At 44.2% G+C, this 20,273-nt stretch overlaps 2 protein-coding genes across 3 annotated transcripts in view; both read right to left on the bottom strand.

The window, feature by feature from the left end:
- Positions 1 to 20,273, bottom strand: part of mad1l1 (mitotic arrest deficient 1 like 1) — a 121,075-nt gene that overhangs the window by 34,082 nt on the left and 66,720 nt on the right. For both annotated transcript variants that reach the window (XM_079499401.1, XM_079499402.1), the window contains exon 17: positions 10,659 to 10,852. In XM_079499401.1, the coding sequence (XP_079355527.1) occupies positions 10,659 to 10,852 (194 nt within the window). The remainder of the gene's footprint in view (positions 1 to 10,658; positions 10,853 to 20,273) is intronic.
- Positions 19,582 to 20,232, bottom strand: LOC306922040 (large ribosomal subunit protein uL1-like; the record flags this gene model as incomplete). Its single annotated transcript, XM_079499407.1, has 1 exon — positions 19,582 to 20,232. The coding sequence occupies one exon, from the start codon at positions 20,230 to 20,232 to the stop codon at positions 19,582 to 19,584; it is 651 nt and encodes a 216-aa protein (XP_079355533.1).

The following is a 20,273-nucleotide window of genomic DNA, read 5'->3' as shown; positions in this document are numbered from 1 at the left end:
CACAGGCATACTAACTGGGTGGGGCATGCATGCATTTCCAACTTGCATCGTTCGTAGTAGGCCAGTGACCAACGGGCACCGCTCTAGTTTATTTAAGATAGCTTTTAGCCTCATAAAACTCCCACCCAGCACCAAAGCACCCCTAGACAAACCATCCCATTTCCTTCTCCATGACACTTGACAGATGGCGTCAGGCAATCCTCCAGCATCGTTTTAATTTGTTCTGTCTCACAAATGTTCTCTGTAATCCAATTTGTGATCACATTTTATTTATTTATTTATGTTTTACTTTTATTGGCCAGTTTCGGTTTCAGATCTTTTTCTTTGCTGCACTGCCTAGAAGGCCAGCGATCCTGCATTTGCCTCTTCACAGTTGATGTTGAGAGACTTGTGTTTTTGTCGGTACCATTTAATGAAGCTGCCAACTTGCCAAGCCGAGGGCTTGTGAGGCATCTGTTTCTCAAACTAGAGACTCTGATGTAGTTGTCATCTTATTCAGTTGTGCACTGGGGCCTCCCACTGCTCTTTCTATTCTGGTTAGATACAGTTTGATGTGTTCTGTGAAGGGAGTAGTACACACCATTGTATGAGAGCTTCAGAGTCTTGGCAGTTTCTCTCACATGGAATAGCCTTGATTTATCAAGAATAGACTGACAAAATTCAGAAGAAAGGTTTTTTTTACACAACAGACATCGGATTAGCTAAAACAATGTGCGTTTGCAATACAGGAGTGATGGCTGCTGACAATGGACCATAATAATCAGTTCCCAGCTATAATAGTCATTTGTGTGTGTGTGTGTGTGTGTGTGTGTGTGTGTGTGTGTGTGTGTGTGTGTGTGTGTATGTATGTGTGTGTGTGTGTGTGTCAACAGATGGCCATTGTATTTTTAATTTGTTCGTGTCAGCACGAGCGTGCAGTGATTATGTGACTGTGAACTTGCATTGAGAAGCTATGGCAAAAAAAGAGATGAAAGCCAGCACCCCCCTTCCAGATAGATGTCAGATCTAGTATGAAGCACACAGAAGCCGTAGCTAGAATCGTTATAAATATATGCAAAAATATGCTAACACCGGGGTAAGATGTACTGTCGATGCACCGTTTGAAATGGAAACGAGACAGGCATGTGCATATTTGCGCATATTGACACCACTCGTGCGTGTGTATATTTAGCTCTCACCCCTGGGAGTAAGAGGTGTGATTAGCGACAGTGATTAGGTATTTATGATGCCACGCTCATCACTAAGATAAACACCTGAGCTGTAACTTCGTCCTATATCTCCACCCAGCCTTGGCAGGAATTAATAAAGCACTGACGTGTGCGGTTTACAAAACTTCAGAGCGGATATTATGATTATTAATCCCGGACGGGTAATTCTGCCATTTTTAGTACCAGAGTTAAGCACAGCAGCAACAACAAGGCAAAAATAAAATGAGAAAAAAGCTTTCTTTTTTTTAGATGATCATACCTAGATTATGGATATACGGTATCGTCAATGTCGTGCAGAAACCTCTTATCTCCTTATTTTTGTTTTTCCCATAAATTAATATGTCATACATGATCATACTGCAGCTGGTACAGCATCACACAAAAGTATCAAGAGTGACAACTGCACTTTTCGGGATTGCAGATGTGCTACGTTTGCTATTTTTTAAATTTGAATTCTAAAAAGTAACAGTTTTGGACAGAGACGATATATATTGTAGGCTTAGGTGTCTTCCTTTCTGCATGCCCTGAAGAAGGCTTTCTGCATGCCCTGAAGAAGGCTTTCTGCATGCCCTGAAGAAGATATACTGTAGTCTTAGGTGTCTTCCTTTCTGCATGCCCTGAAGAAGATATACTGTAGGCTTAGGTGTCTTCCTTTCTGCATGCCCTGAAGAAGATATACTGTAGGCTTAGGTGTCTTCCTTTCTGCATGCCCTGAAGAAGATATACTGTAGGCTTAGGTGTCTTCCTTTCTGCATGCCCTGAAGAAGATATACTGTAGGCTTAGGTGTCTTCCTTTCTGCATGCCCTGAAGAAGATATACTGTAGGCTTAGGTGTCTTCCTTTCTGCATGCCCTGAAGAAGATATACTGTAGGCTTAGGTGTCTTCCTTTCTGCATGCCCTGAAGAAGATATACTGTAGGCTTAGGTGTCTTCCTTTCTGCATGCCCTGAAGAAGGCCTGTTGGCTTGTTTTCATTGTTCCAAGATGAACTAGCTTGGAACAGCTTTTTAAACTGTTTTTGAAGATCTGCATATTTATTCATTTATTTAGCCTATTTATTTAGCCCTACCCCCCCCCCCCCCCCCCCATTCCAAAGAGCATCTTCCTACACTACCTGTTTCAGACTTTAAGAATGCTGCAGCTGTCCTCGGTCTTTTTTCTTTGCACAAAGAAAAGATCACACCCGTGTGAACTGAGTGGTGTAAGGTCTTATATAGACTGATCAGCTGTGGTCTGACGTAATGTCTGACGTAATGAAATCACACCCGTGTGAACTGGGTGACCATAGCAACCATGCTCATTTTTTGGTACGAACAGACAGACAGACAAAGCCAGTTGTAGGAGTGGTTTACACCACTCAAAAAAAATAGAAAACAACTCTATAGTGAGTAACGAATGTAACAGGGTTAACAGGGGCCAATGGAATAAACTCATACATCAATGGAACATCTCAGACGTGGTCGTTCTGGCTAGCATGTGCAGTTATTGGCATTGATGATTTCATTACGATGGCCAAGGCTAGAAGATTATCAAATGGAGCTGCAATTTGAATGGTTCTCCTTCTCAAACCTTCCAGTTTATAATGGGAATGCAATGATACTTTAATTGCGTCTTTAGTGTGAATATATTGCTCTGTATGGGCATGCAATGAAGCGCCCTGAAGCACCAGTGTCATTCACAGAAGGGCGGGTGTGATACTCACATAAATTATTCGTGTTGCGAATGCAAGTACTGCGATCTATGTGAAGTTGTGCACCACAAATGTTCAAGGTTTCCATCCAGTCTGACATTTTGTCTTTGTCTTTTGTTTCCTAATAAAATCATGTGGATTTTGCGATCCACATGGGAATGGCATGGTTCCAATGTGGAACTCGGAAATTCATGTAAAGTGAGATTTAATCTCTCAAGACAGATTCAGAGCTCCGCAGCATAATCTGTCGGTAGCTCCAGTTACAACATGTAGAGTTAGGCATGGGAGCAGCAGAGGGCGCTGTTTTTCATTTCTTTGCAGATTGGGTGAGATTTAACCCCAATCAGAGCCCTGTTGATGTCCATTATACATTTAAAGGCTCAAAAGGCGGCATGCCCATCCAGACAGTCAGACACCCCTACAGGAACGTTCCATTTCATTGCAAATACAGTAAGATGTTAGCTAAGGCCAGCTCTCCTCTTTGGAAACTATATGCCTGCCGGCACAGAGCAGTGGTTTGGCTTAGTTTGCACTTTCAGTACTCCGAGAGGTGATAGAAAAAGACATGCAAGTCTTTGAATGTCGGTGTCGAGGGCAGTGGAGAGAGCCTCACACTGTGTCTGGTGACTTCATGTCTGGGAAAGACGTGTCGCTGTGCCATCACTGTTGCACTGTACAGTATAGTGCTGAGCTGGAAGGAAAGCCTGCCTCGGGGGCTAACTCGGAGGAAAGAATAATCAGAGTGGACTTCAGTAGACCTCCTGCACAAGTGGATGTACTGCAGAGATTGTCATGTATTCCCACCCAGCTCCTGAAGACAGTTGACACATTAAAAGGGCTGTGGGGAAAGCTCTGCCAGCAGTTTCTACTGGTCCGGTTTCAAATCCAGATATCCGTTGCCCCTTTTGTGTGACAGAGGGGTCTCTCTTTTCTTGTGGCAGTGGTGAAAAGACCATTATGATGTACCAGACATATGCCCAGCACTGCAGGCAGACCAATAAATGGTCAGATTTTTGAGCGGTGCCTATTCTGACCAACAGCTCGAATGACTGGCCATGTGTTTCTGTATGTCTGTCTGTCCACTCCATTTGGAGTACGGCCGCAACAACTGCAATAGCGCTGGCAGCAAGCCAGCTGTGTTATTAAGCAGCCTGCACCACTCGGTTCACACAGGTGTTATTGTTCTTTGCATTCTGCCAATAATGAATATATCGACACAACCAGGACACCAGGGTTAGTGGTTAAAGTATGATGCACCTGTACTGGTGCAGAGGAAGCTCATACTATGAGCTAAAAGGACATGAATAACACTATGTAGGCAATCTAGGCATCACAATATCATTGTTTCAGTCATTGTTATTGTTTACTGACCTTTCAAAATGTTCACAGGGTCTGGTATTACCTAGTTATTAAAAACAAGGAATGATTTTGCTGCTACAATAAAACAACTCATGCACACATCTACGCAAATTACAACCGTCACTATGTATAAGTTAAGCATTTCCATCATCTTATAGCCTATAAATCTAGCCTAACAGATACATTCTCAGCTCATCATAGCGTACCCTTGTTTTCTAGAGTGTAGTTAACTAGCCCATTTAGGCCTGAGGCCGATTCTAAAAAACACCTCTAAATCCTGACCTAAGTTCATTTATATAGCATCATCAATTTTTTTTACATTTTTGAATACTGTAGATCAGGGGTGGGCAACTTTGACGATGGAGAGGGCCACTATATTTCCACACTCACTCCCTAGGGCCATATATTACTGTCATAGCAAAAAATAGCCGATCTACAAGCTCAAAACGCGTCGCGCTGCGACGCGTTTTGAGCTTGTAGATCGGCTATTTTTCGAATTTAAACTTGAATTGTTTTGCTATTTTTGAATTGGAATCCTGAAAATGAACATTTTTATGTAATTTCAAATGCCTTAAATTATACTTGTGTTGAGCAATGAGCTACTAATTTAGACTGCAGTAATTAAAGCGGGTCATGTTTGCATGTTGTGGAATTGTAACAGCTGAAACCAATATTATATCAGTATTCTGACATTAACCTGAGGGCCACATTTAAGTGAAGGTGGGGGCCGCATGTGGCCCCCGGGCCGCCAGTTGCCCACCCCTGCTGTACATACTGTACAGAACCCCAAAATGGGTTCCTGGCCTGAGGGGGTAAAACACCAAAAGGGGTTCCCGCCCACAATGGGCTAGACACAGTTCTGATTGCATGCAGACTCATGTTTTGCATGCACTCCGTGCATGTAATCATGTTCATACCCATTCATAATAGTCCTCTACTGCTCACGTCCAGGTTTGTAATAGGTCCAATACATCATCTCCAGTGGAGATTATCTCCCCAGAGTATGGTAGCTTACTAACAGTGCCATGTGCTTTAGCCATGCAGCGACCTCCTTATGAGAGCAATACACTCTCCTTGTTTGTGAGTATAGGATACTGTTGGCTAACAATCAAATGTATAGGTTGTGTAATATGTTAGTACTGTAGGCTAACTATGTGTATGGGTTCAAATTAACTATTGTGTATTTATGTATGTGTCGTGTAGTTATCATTTATTTCAACATTACTGAACATGGAGGGATGATTTTTCAGTAAAACGTTGTGGAATTACAAGCTTTTGCGTTTGCATGTGCCTGGACAGGGCGGGGCGGTAGAGTATCTCCTTCCTGGTTGTGTAGAGTATCTGCACGCTGGTCCTCCCTTTTTGTGCCAAACAAGTCAGAGACGATATTTTGTCCCAGCTCGTGCCAGGCTACCACATCAACCCTGCCATCCATATTATGTGCATGTCATAATAAACAAATGTTCAGCTAAAAAGGCCAAGCTCTCAACATTGCAATATGTTGTGAGATTGTAGCTAATTTCGCCAAAAAATAATTAGTGTAGAGGGGGGGAAGCAATGGATCAAGTAGACCCCTGGGAGACACTAGTCAAATATGATATACAGTACTTGTCAGGTGGAAACCTCAAACTGTTACTTTGCAGGATTCAATAAATAAAAATAGACAGCTAAATTTGCAGATCTACAAGCTCAAAATGCGTCGCTTCGGACTACTTTTGTGCGACGCCGTAGTGTGATAAAGTAGGGCGTTCATTTATGAAAACACACAAAGCGTAAACAAAATGGAGATAAGAGATTTCTGCCAGACAGCAACAATATAGGGTTTGAGCTGCTTTTTTCAATGCTTGGGTGCTTCAATGCAGAATCGATCATGAGTTGCGAGGTATAGCCAGTGCAGCGCTACATATACATCCCCTCTAGTAGTATTGTAGGTTTGCTGCAACCATTAGCATCTTGGTCAATATGTACAAACGGCAATCGTTTTGCAAGGAGGAATTTCAAACCTGGCTTCTATCTAACCGCACCACTCTACAATGCTGGATGCCATTGCGGTATGTCTCTACTGCAGTGGCATGGTGGCAAGAATCCACTTCAAAATACTATACTCACCCACTGAACAATCTGGCTCCTTCCTACCTCGTCAACCTCCTCCAACTACACGCTCACTCAGGTCAGGTCCTTGCCGTTCCCCCGTTACAAAATGATCTGTCAAAACCTCTGTAATTGGTGGTCTACAAAATGTGCCTTGTTTTAATTAGCGGTTGCGCATGAAAAAGGATGGTGGTAACCCCAAGACCAAGTACAACAGATATCGTCTCTGTAGGGGTGGAAATGTCTCCAAATCTCCAAAACTGTTACTTTTCAGGATTCAAAAGTATCAAAAGTAGCAGATCCACAAGCTCCAAATTCGAGCTTTTGGATCTGCTACTGCTACTGGATGGGTGGGAGAATGGAGTTGTGCAACCCTGTAGTTAGTGTAGTATGATGAAGTAGGGAATTCATTTGCAAAAAACAAGTTCAAATATGGAGATACGAGTTTTCTGCCTGCAACGATATACAGTACTCAAAACAAGATAATTTGTCCTAGCTTATTTCTGACATGAAATGGTGTCACACACCTACCCAATTTCAGCAAATTCATCATTAAGCTTAATCATTAAATTGCAATAATAGCAATGTGATTAGCTGTAAAAAGGTGTTAAGTGTTAATTAGCTTGCTAGAGTAACGCTGGCAACAGACGGCGACTCTGCTCTAGCACTGCGAGCTAGTGTAAAAACGCAATTTCAAAGTCAAATTTAACTTAACGGACCATTTAGGCTGGATCATGAGCAAACACTAACCGTAGAAAAGAACTACCTGCATTGAATCTAACGATTCACCACAACACAACACAAGATCTTCATTTTTCGGTGTTTTTTTCTGTAAATTAACGCTATACAAAATACCTACTATGAATTGAAATGAATGAATGAGTTCAAACTTGTTATTTATCTAGCAACAGTGAAAACAGCACATAGGTAAACAGGTGCTCTAATTTTACATTCCACAGACCAGTAGGCAGAGCGCTCTGGCCACGCTCAGGTGTTACTTTAGACAGATATCTCATGTTGTGTTTGTAGATGTTACGTCCCCTCTAAAAAGGGTGCTTTCCCGGTAGGGCAACCTGAAAGCAAACCCCACACCTGCCCGAAAGACTTATTTACCTGCCAGGGGCAGGTGTGCAACTCTTAGTATTAACGCCTGCAGGTGAATTAAATGAAGATTAATTTACCTTCATAAGGGTCTACTGTATGCCATCACCCAGTACATTTGCATTTACAAGAAGTCATAAAACAATCAACTTTTAGGGACTTGCCATTTGTAGGGGCATCTAAAGATCGATATGTCCTTATTATGACGTTGGGCAAGCTCTAAAAGTGTGAAAAAGAGATATTTCATTCCACCACGTCTTTAAAGGGGAGTTTGTCTTTGCCACCGTTGCCAAATAATTGCTCATGAGGGTAATAGTTGGGTCTCTGTAGTCTTGACTCAGGAGCTATAAAAATATACAACTGACTTGACACGCACACACACGCACGTATGCATGCACGTATGCACGCACGCACGCACACAAAAAGTCAAACAAACGCACACAGATACACAGCCATATCAAACTGTCATACTGTATGCGCGCACATGCAAGCACGGATACAAAAAAAAAACAGCCATTTCAAACTGAAATATGCACATGGAATCCACAAATATGCACGCGCACACACGGATACCAAGACACTTCGAACTGGCAAAATGCAGAGACATACATCACTATTATCAGCACACACACACACACACACACACACACAAAAAAAAACCAGCCATTTCAAACTGAAATATGCACATGGAATCCACAAATATGCACGCGCACACACGGATACCAAGACACTTCGAACTGGCAAAATGCAGAGACATACATCACTATTATCAGCACACACACACACACACACACACACACACACACACACACACACACACACACACACACACACACACACACACACACACACACACACACACACACACACACACACACACACACACACACACACACACACACACACACACACACACACACACACACACACACACACACACACACACACACACACACACACACACAGCATGGCAGAGAGGGCCTGTGTGTGTGCGTGCACACTTGCATGCGTGGTTGGTACTGTTCTCCTTTACGTGACCCAGTCAGACACACGACTATAACAATGCCAAGAAATTGCACCGGGAGCTCAGCACAGGAACCGCGGAAGGTGGATTATATAAATGCCCCTGGAGGGTCTCAATTCTTCGCTCTACGAGCGCCAGCGATGTCGGGGCGGCGGCGATATTGCAACAGACGCAGTGACCCGTGCAAATATTGCCAAGGTCGCCAGCCGTTTGTTCCGCGCTGTACCACTTCCCCACAGCAGAGCCCTGATGTGCATGCAGGCGGTATATGCCGTGTGTGTGTGTGCTGTGTGTGTGTGTGTGTGTGTGTGTGTGTGTGTGTGTGTGTGTATGTGCGTGTGTGTGTGCGCATGTGTCAGTGTCCCTAACCTCACACTAGTGAGTAATGGGATGTTGGATGTATGAGTGGACCCCGCTCTGTGCACTGGTCCCTGGCAACAACGTGTCTTTGTGAGTAGTGAAGTGTTTCCATTTTTGTATGAATGAAAGCTTTTTGTATGTTGTTTGAGCACATCTGGGTTGATGAGGGCACATGGTTTTAGGATGTGTTTCATGATCCATTATTTGAGAGTTAGAGTACTGTAGACAATGAGATATATTCGATTTGGTGTGATGGGCAGAATCCTCTCAAACCGCAGAAAAAGCTACAAATGAATGGCATGAGAAGGACAGCCTGCACTCAACACAACAATCTGTTGTGCTCTTTGTTTTGTGCCACTGAAAATGTAGCGATGTAGCGAAAATATATACTGTATATATATATGAACGCTGAACTTCTTGAAAGCGACGTAATTCTTAACCCATTACGACCTGAGGCTGATTCTACAAATGTTGTAATGTCTATGTTTCAATATCAAAAGTTTGCATATGAAGGACGCGGCATTCGGAAATCTTAAACGCTTGTGCTTATAACCACATCACGCTTCTGTGGGCAACGCAGAAGTGCCTCTCGCCTACAACAACTGCAGACTATAAAGACAGATAAAGAATATTTTGACCGCAAGCGACTCAGAGCCGTTGGAGTTGCGTCCCGATAGCACAGAATCGCAAATCATGTATTGGGGTGAGCCCCAACTGCCACTCAAAGTAGCTACTGGCCAATCACAGCACGTCCTTGCACAACTGCACTGGCCAATCACAGCGCATGGACCCCCCCCATCTGAAAATATTTTGTACCAGGGATTTGAGTTAAAAATGTCTTTAAATTTTTTTTTATATATTCAACGAATTGCGAGAAAAATAAATAAATCAAGCTTATAGCGCGGCACAAAGTGACACGCTATGACGCTATAGGACCCCCTATACTAGCTGAGAGAGAGATGAAGCGGGAACCGCCCAGTGTACTGTACTGTATGTTGGATTCATGTTCATGTGTATTTTCATTTAACCACTTAAACCATGGGTCTTCAAGGAAGCCACAATTGTCAAATTATTGGGAAGTCAGGTGGCACAAGTCTATGACATAACATTGAAAAAAAAAAAAAAAAATCACGATAAACAGTTTACCATCTACAGTAGCCTACACTTGTGGCGATATTCACTACTTTAATATGGCCGACTGCCATATAGTGTACTGTTGCCCATATGGTCTACGTAGACACAGCATCTGTGTGTCAGTTCCTGAAGAGCATTCACAGGCACCGTGCAGAGAGGAGTGAGTCTGGAGCACCCGCTTGGGGAAACGGAAGGCTTCCAGTTTGATTCCCCGGATCCCCCCCCCCCCCCTTGTGTTTGTGTTGAAGTGTCCTTGAGCAAGACTAGCTGCAGCCCCTAACTGCTCCAGATGAGCAGGTTGGTGCCTAGTACTGTTTCCTCCGCCATCAGCAGCATATCAATGTGTGTGTGTGTGTGTGTGTGTGTGTGTGTGTGTGTGTGTGTGTGTGTGTGTGTGTGTGTGTGTGTGAGAGAGAGAGAGAGCTGCACTGTGAAGCACTTTGGATAATGAGTGCTATATAAATGCACCATTTACCATTTATTTTACCATTTGAACAAGCATGTGTGTGTGCCTGCATATTATGTACTGTAGGCAGGCAGGAAGGCATGTATGCACGTGTGTGTGCGTGCGTGTTTTATTTGACCTTTATTTATACGGGCAAAATCCCATTGAGATACAAGATGTCTTGAGGGAGCCCTGTGTGTGTGTGTGTGTGCGTGCGTGTGTGCGTGCGCGTGCGTGCGTGCGTACCTTCTTGAAGAGCAGAGAGTCGTCCATTTGCTCGGCGTACACAGAGGTGAGCCTGTAGTGGTTCTCGGTGGTGGGGTCCATCAGGTAGCCGGTCAGCATGTAGCACACGGTGCGGAACTCCTGGATCTTCAGCTGGAATATCTCCTTCAGCCTGCGGTTCTTCAGCTCTATACTCTCCAGCTGCTTACGGAGGTCTGCAAGCACAGGGATATACAAGTTACGTTTGAGGGTTCCCAAACTTTTCCGTCCCCCACCACCACCACCTGAAACATTACCCTAGAGTCCATGCTGGTGTTTACTCGCTGCGGGAAATGGTAATAGAGGAAAGGCTACTTTCCTTTAGTAAAGTAGCAGAGTTCTACTTTAGTGAGTAAAACTCACTCATGGGGTCACTAAGAGTTAGCAATATGCCCATTACATTTTGAGATAACTCCAGAGCTACCGGAACCAAAAACTGAATGCATCAGAAAGACGGGGCGAACTGGAACGACAGTTAGCCTCAGGCCTGTGGGCGTTGATAGCAGACCAGGCAATGTAAAATTGTTTCTGTTGGGCTTAAACCTCTTATCTCCATATTTAAACTTTGTGGGGGGTTTTTCAGACAAAAGCATCGAAAGTAGCAGATCTGCAAGCTCGAAACGTGATACGAAGCGCTTTGAGCTTGTGGATCTGCTACTGCCGCTAGTGTAGAATTTGATTCCTGAAAAGTAACTGTTTTGGACGTGTGAGGTTTTCTACCCGGCAGACGATAAAAGGGTCCAATAGTAGCTAACTAGATAGTAGGAAACACAGACTTGAATCTCCACACAGAGAGCATGCAGCAGCAGAAAGAAACACAGACTTGAATCTCCACACAGAGAGCATGCAGCAGCAGAAAGCAGACATCCCTGACTGAGTCATGCAGCAGTTCACCGACAGCTCTGTATGGAATAATGCTCTGCTCTGCTCATCTAATGATTAAAGGTTTAGAAACACTATTAGAAAGACAGTGCTTAAATCACTCAGCAGGCCTCTCTCTCCTTCCCTTTCAGCTGGAAGTGAGCAAGCATCGTGACAGTCAGGAGGAGGCAGGGATACAGGGTGCAACTCCAAAAGTAGCTGGACGTCATTTTGATAGTAACCCTCATTTGAGAGACTTTGATTCGAGCAGCGAGTTTGTCTGAGTGGTGGGCACTGGGCGGGCGACACACACACACACACACACACACACACACACACACACACACACACACACACACACACACACACACACACACACACACACACACACACACACACACACACACACACACACACACACACACACACACACACACACACACACACACACACACACACACACACACACACACACACACACACAGGATCTGGTACTTGTGATGCTTTTGTGTGACGTTAGTATGATGTAAATCATACGTAAGTAAGTTCAAATATGTAAATAAGAGGTTTCTGCCCAACAACAATGTATCCCTGCAGCTAAGAGCTAGTGGCTAATGGCTCATCTAATGGCTCATCATCATCATCGTCTGCCATTAACAGTTCAGGTTTCAAAGTGATGGGACTAATGTGGTTTACTGTTTAAAAGCTACATAAGAGCTTCAATTTAGATTTAACTCGATATATAAAAAGATTACCCTTACGGATCCATTTGGCTCAATTTGTACACTCTCAACCACGTAAACCCTATATTGTCTCTGACAGGCAGAAACCTCTCATCTCCATATTATAACTGTGTGTGTGTGTGTGTGTGTGTGTGTTTCTTTTGTAATTCATTCCCTACATGATCATACTACAGCCAGCCAGTACACCGTCACACAAGTATCAAAAGTAGCAGATAAACAAGCTTGAAGCTTTATACTTTTGCTATCTGGACATAATTATGAGGTTTTCACCTGACAGAGACGATAGTATGCTTAGAACAAATTAAAGGGGGGGGGGGGGGGGTCGACCAACGTGCCTCAACCTAATACAGCTAGTTCGGTGCGTCACAGGAGCAGGGACAACAGGAGCAGGGACAACAGTTGCTAAAGGGATCTTCGAAATAAGATGATTTCTTGTTACACTCGCAGCTGAATAAAAGGCTGTATATGTACGAGCTGCTCTCTATATATACTTTGTCATACGCCAAGCTCACAGTGTCTCGTGTGAGATTGTATAGATCTGATAACTGATGACTGGAGAGGGGGTACAGGCTTTAGTTTCGACATACTATTGGTCTGACGACGACAACCTACCTAGGCTCAAACCCTAACCTAACCATAACCGCAAGCACGGAGCAGCACATTTTCGCCAACCTTAACGCATGTTCGCCAACCTTAATCCGGTCGTTTTCCGCATGTCGGTGCAATGGTATGTCGGAAAAACGTGCGCACACCCTGGAGAGGGAGTCTGGGAGATAGGTGGGTTATTGCTCTGACTGAGTCTAATAGTGCAGGGGCCAACATTGACATTTGGACAAATTGGTACAGTACCACCTTAGGTGACCGTAAATCATTTGTATTTTTGTATTCCCACTAGGGCTGTCAAATGATTACAATTTTAATTAGATTAATCACAGCTTCACAATGAATTAATCATGATTAATCACCATTCGAACTATGTCCATAATATGCCATGTTTTTCTGAATATTGTTGTGGAAATGGAAAGATAAATGACAGAAAGCGGATATGAGTTTTTATGAGTTCTTCCTCATCTGGATTTAACCACAAGTTTGCAACCGACACAGGATTTACATATAAAATATAAACACTTTGTATTGAGAAATAAAAACCATAAACAACTTTTCAAGTCAGTTTCAAGTTTTAGTGAAGGAATTCAACCCACATAAATAAACAAACTCAGTTCACCACAGTTCATAAACCCAAGGTCAACAGTTCAGAATGGTTGAAAATAAATAAAAGTGAAATATATTCAGAAACTACATACGTAACCTTCAACCACGTCAATTCATTTGATTTCAACCCGGCCTTTGCAGCGCACAATAAACCTTCACAATCCCCTTCTCAAGTTCATAGATAAAGAAAATAAATAAGACTTGTACCACAGGCTTGTCCGTGCCCGGCAAACAATGAATTGTCCAGATCCCAAAACTTCAAAAGATATGTCACGCAACGCAACGAGAGTGTCAAAGAATTAATAAGACCGTCTGACCGTGCAGAGGGTGGCTTTTAATGTCTCCCCGAAAACAACAAAACAAGCGCCTGAAATAAAATAAGTGAAATACCACCGCTCCGTGCAGCCAACAGAAAGAGATCAGGATGCGGGGCAGTGGGGATTCGTCAGTGGTTTATGTCTGATCGCCCGCTTTTGAAGGGTTGCAGCTCTGTGGGGAAGTTGTCTTCAACACGCCCGAGACTACGCCACTTTATTGGACTAAACGCAGTGAACTAACAGTGAAAATCGAGGGACTGGCTTCCTCGTCCACACACCTAGGACCAACGCTGAACGTAACGCTCTCGCTCTGTCTGTCTGTCTTCACACTCGCACATGAGGCGAAATCAACGGGGAATTTAAAACAGGCGGTTGACAGGGGTGAGCGACAGGCGTCATGAACAGACAGATGGCTCGGGGACCATTTCGGGCCGTCACAATGCGTTAATTGCGTTAAATATTTTAACACATTTTAATTAACGCAATTAATTAACGCCAACAGCCTTAAGTCTCTAGTTTATTATTTTGGCATGATACATCTTCCAATTCAGTAGCTTAATGCCAGGTATCGCCATCAACAACCTATATATCGCAACATGTTCCAATTTTCATTATGCTTTAAGTAGCATGTGATGTGTCAAACTAGAGGGTTTTCATGATTCTGAAAACATTCTAAGTATTAGTTTTGCACGAAAAACACTCCTTGGGCTAAAAACAGCAATAGCCGTCATCACAAATGTGATGAGTTCATCACATTAATTTGGGCACATTTGGGCAAGTGGCTATGGCCGTATTTAGGCCAAGGAGTGTTTTTCGTGCAAAACAGAATCATGAAAAAACCCTAGTTTGACACGTCACATGCTACTTAAAGCATGATTACATTTGCCGTATATAGGTTGTTAATGGTATGGTCACATATAACTGGCGATAACTGGCATTAAGCTACTGAATCAAATCAACTAATCAAAAGATTCCCGAGCGCGGCACGGCTGCAGCTCACCGCTCCTTGGCTGCGGCTCATACTCAGCCTATATGCACAACTGATTGTTTTAATTCAAAGTGGTATATTCTGTGAATTCTTTATTGTCATTCTGTGTATCTACTGTAAGTGTTGCGTCCACATGCAGCATGTTGTGAGCTTGCTATTTTCGGTGCGCCACTCACCATGAATCCATGCAAGCAGAGGTCCTACCGCCACATTGTGTAAAAATGGGAGCACTTTTACTTTGGTACTTTTTGAATACAGGCCTTTTGCTTGTAACAGATCATTTCTGCATTGTGGTATTGGTATATAATTAATGGGAGTATTTTTCTTCACCACTGAATGCATTCTGTGATGGAAGCAGGAGCCAGACATGACGTGCGCTGTGCCCACTGCTGATCAACTCTGATTAATTAAAAACATCTGACACTCCGAGTACCACCACACACACACACACACACACACACACACACACACACACACACACACACACACACACACACACACACACACACACACACACACACACACACACACACACACACACACACACACACACACACACACACACACACACACACACACACACACACACACACACGCCGTTATAGGAGTGACTGTACTTGTGCATATTATTCATGAGACAGGTTCCCCAATGCCATTACTGACAATTACATCTTCCCACCTTGCCCTCTTCTTCACCTATAACTTCATCTTCTCCATTGTCCACCTACTCACACGCTAACTACATGGTCAGAGGCTATAAGTAGAGCTGTGTGTGTGCGTGCCAGAGGGGGAGAGAGAGAGAGAGAGAGAGAGAGAGAGAGATATGATGATGTCTATCTTTGGTGACCGGGGCAGCCTGTCAGTCAAAGTTGATGATCATCGTTGGCAGAGTTATGGATGGTGACGACTGTCATTGATTGGCAGCTGTCAAGACGCTCCCCAAAACGCCTGTTAACCCATTACAACCGGGAAAGCATCTGTTCTGTGCCGTTTTAGATTTTAGCGTTGGCTATTGATGAACAGTTTCGAAAAACCTTGAAAGTGTCTGAAACGTTTTGAATTATTTCCAATTTTTAACACAAACCTTCTCTTCTGGGAAAGGTTCCTGGCACAAAACGTTAACGCGCCCCAAAAACAGATCATTTTGGGGGTCGTTGGCATGAAGACTTTTGAGAACTACAGGTTTAGAAGGAAGTTGTAGAATCAGCCTCAGATCTTAATGGGTTAATGGACCACCAATTGACTAGGGAAAACAGACCGAGACACCCACGCCGCCAATGTCAGTGTGTGTGCGTGTGCGTGTGTGTGTGTGTGAGTGTGTGTGTGTGTGTGTGCGCACGCGCTTGAATGTTCAGCCAGTAAATCAAAGTACTGTCAGAGTAGAACATTGTGCCCCCCCCCATCCAGCCAGAGTTTAGAGAAAGACTTTCATACTTTGGCCATTAATTGATCCCTCAGGGGTCGGGGTGGGGGGGGGGGGTCTGCTGTCTCTCAAACGCTTTCCTGGGGTCTTGCTCGTCTCTCACAACTTGGTTTCAGAGGAAACAATTTCTTACCAATGTAGAAAGTCATTCAAAGAATAATTCATGTCTAATGTCCTTGACACTTTCATAAGCCAAAATCACTCCCCGTCAACATACTGTTGAAGGGATTCGTAATGTCAAAGACACAATGGAAGCGGTGATTGATTACCACGCCACTATCACGTCAAACTAACAATTATGGAGACAGCACACAGGTCCAGGTGTTCACAGGATGAAATTAAGATTAGCTTGGAAAGAAAAACACAAGGCAGGAGTGACAAGAAGGTGTGAAGACAGAGACAGCGAGACAGAAACAGCTGTGTGTGTGTGTGTGTGTGTGTGTGTGTGTGCACGTGCACATGTTGGGGGGGGCTCAGTTCCAGTAATAAGCAGGTTTTATTTATTCATCGTCTGTTGATGAGAGACTAGCCAGTCACCACGCAAGACAATGAGACAATATGCCAGTGGGTTCAGAACTCTGTGGGTGAGAGAGAGAGAGAGAGAGAGAGAGAGAGAGAGAGAGAGAGAGAGAGAGAGAGAGAGAGAGAGAATGTGTGTGTGTGTGTGTTCAGGCTCACAGGAGATAAATTAAGTCTGCAGACTTGCTCTGTTCTGAACTCCAATTAAATATTTAACCCTGTCACAACTATACCTTCCTCCCACTCTGGCTCTTACATATACGAGCGTATCCGCGCACACACAATTACCCACACAGGACACACAGTAGCTGTAATAATAGGCCCTTCTCTTCCCTGAGACACCCTGGCCATCGGACCATGTCCTTAGTCTAGAAGACCGCTCTTCTCCCTCCAGGCTCCCAGGATGACCTCCCTTCCCTCCAGCCAGGAGTGCACACTCCCCCCATTGGAGTGCACACTTCCCCCATTCTACACAGAGTCTGAAAACGCACCTCTTCAGACTCTACCCCAATCCCTGTAGCACTCTCCATGGCTGTGTGACTTGACTTCTTGTTGGCTATCATACATCATCTCATGAACAACTGGATTTATGTGATTGTTTAGACGATTTGCTCGTCTACATATGACGTAAAGATTTCTGTTCATTGTCAATGGAATTGTATGTGCCACAAATTTACATCATATTTGAGGCACATATGACCTAATTTCTAGCCTGGGTTCCAGCCTGAATCGCTGCGTTCCGCGGATCTGAATGTCACTGCGCTGATCGGTCTGGACAGAGGCTGCTTGATTCGCATTTCATAACGTCACCTGTTACATAGCCACGTTATTGCCGATACGTCATCAGCCAGCGCCACTCTTTCCATGCTCCTCACTGTTGACAAAAATAGCGCCGTTCACAACTTGAGAGTATAAACCTACTATAAGTAAACGATTCAGTAGTCCACTGTCAGATTCAGTAAAAAAAAGGACGGCTGTGTGGGGTTAGTTTAGTGAATGATAAGGGGACGTTGCAGGACAACAGCAGTAGCTGCGCAGTGCGCATTGATACAACGTCAAACTGGTGTTTTTCCTGAACCCGCACCACAGACCAATCAGAAGCCTCGGCTCCATTTCAACCTTCATATGTCCCGCCTACCTGTGGAGAATAAGAGTCTCTCCAGACTGATCAGCGCAGTGACATTTTCAGATCCGCGGAACGCAGCAAATCAGGCTGGAACCCAGGCTACCCAATTTCTCCTTTCATTGTCAAATATGAGACCTGTGGGGACAAACGCGGTATATAGGAGGGGCTAGCCCCCCTCAAAAACCTCAACAGTAGCAGATCTGCAAGCTCCAAACGCGGTATATAGGAGGGGCTAGCCCTCCTCAAAAACATCAACAGTAGCAGATCTGCAAGCTCCAAACGCGGTATATAGGAGGGGCTAGCCCTCTAGGAGGGGCTAGCCCTCCTCAAAAACATCAACAGTAGCAGATCTGCAAGCTCCAAACGCGGTATATAGGAGGGGCTAGCCCTCCTCAAAAACATCAACAGTAGCAGATCTGCAAGCTCCAAACGCGGTGCGAAGCTTTTTAAATTGATATGCTGAAAAGTAAGAGGTTTGGTTTCCACCTGACATGGAATTGGCTTTAGGAATGCACCAAAAACATCTCCATGAAGTCAAGGATTCATGGGGTGTGTAAGTGATGGGAAATCACTTACCCCTACTTTTAAATTTAAACTTTGAGTGACAAAGGGGTGGATTTAAAATATCCAAAGCAAATGTGCCAGGAAAGTAGAATATTTGATTTTGGTCAGTCATGCACTTCTCTACTTGTAAAGCTCTTTGTATAAAAGCCGCTAATACAAATGCAGACCATTTAGCGATATTATTCAGTCTGCCGCTGCTCTCGATAGAGTGAAGTGCCGCTGAAACTTACTAATACACACTACTCGACAACAGTGCAATAACGGTAATGGGCATCTGGGCTGGGGGAATTGAATAAATGTGGGTGATGGAGACAGCGTGAGATGGCTCTGCTTAGACAGATTTGATCCCGTCTGTAATTTCCTCACAGAGACACCATAGCCTATAATCATTACCGTTGCTGCAGGACAGAATGCCCTCTCCTCCATATTTCAACTTGATATTTTGTAAATTAATGCCCTGCTTCGTTATAGTACATATTATTTGTCACACAAAAGTGCCAAAACATGTTTAGCAACATTAAGTGAGCGTTTTTTCCACAAAAGGTTTTCCACCAAACAGCGGCATTATGTTAAAACAAAAAATGTTGTTTTTGTTGTTGTGGGCTCTGTTTCCGATGGTGAAGGGATTTATCAGCTAATGCTTCTTTGAACGTAGAACGTTCACTTGTACTTAGTTGAGTAATAGGAATATCTATACTTTGACTCAAATACTGCAGTTGAGATCTAGTTTGTCCACCACTGGATGGGAGAGACTGTTGTCAAGTGCAAAACTTTGAACATGCATAATACTGTCAGAGAGCACATGTATACATATCTTGACCTCACAATATCTCTGCTACTGCAGGGAAGAAAACAAAAAAAAAATATTTTTGAGGAAATGAAGAAAACCCTGTATTTAGAAAACAAAGCAATACTGCCTCAATAAAGTTGGTGTTGCGACTTATAGTGTCTGAGCAAATAGACAGTGTAAATTATACGTGATGATGTACGATGATAAAATCACCCCTCACTTCACAGGTGTGATTATTATTTTTCTTTACAGCCAAAGTACAAGCTAATTTTACTGTACAGTAAGGCTGCAAGATATATCCAACATGTCCTTCAATGGTCATTTCCGTGACATCTGGGGACCCGTCTGAGAGTTCACAGGATCTAATAGAGCCGCTGGGGTGTTCCCATGCTGCTCTTGATGTACAGGCAGCCGACGTTCTGCCAGTTCTTCTTCAACAGAGACACCAGGAACATGACGGCAAGATGGATATTGGCCACCAGCTCCTCCTCGGTCATGTCCACATGGCCCAAGGCAACACTCAGACAAAGCACCTTCTTCAACTGGAACCTGACGGTGGACTTGACCTCATTCACCTTGGCGTTGAGGTCATCGTGGTGGCTGAGCAGGACGGGGAACTTGCCTGCCTTGTTCAGCCCGGGACCCAGCAGACGAGGGATCTGCTTGATCAGCGACTCCGAAGCCAGGAAGGCGTTGTGCGTCTTGGCGAGCTTCTTGACGAGCTTCTTGTCCTTGTTGTAGCTCTTGAGGGCTTCGACGTCCATGTAGGGGAGTCCGGCGGCCTTGGCTTCATCGCAGTGCTGCTGGTCTCCCAGGACGCACACGGAGAAGCGGGGCCTGGGGACGGACGGCAGTCTGACGCTGCCCGAGAAACGCTTGTCCTTCTGCGGATCGTAGTTCTTCAGAGCGACCTGCAGTTCCACCGTCTCCACGAAATGCCTAAGCTTGTCCTTTGATCCCTGCATGACCTCGTGCACTGCATCGCGTATCGTGTCCGTTGACAGCTTGCTCATTGTGGTTCAAGGTACCTTTCTTCTTTCTGTTTTCTGCCCAC

Source organism: Electrona antarctica (assembly GCF_951216825.1).
Source record: "Electrona antarctica genome assembly, chromosome: 4".
NCBI lineage: Eukaryota > Metazoa > Chordata > Actinopteri > Myctophiformes > Myctophidae > Electrona > Electrona antarctica.
Note: the sequence above shows the minus strand (reverse complement) of the source record. Positions and strands in the feature narration are given on the sequence as shown.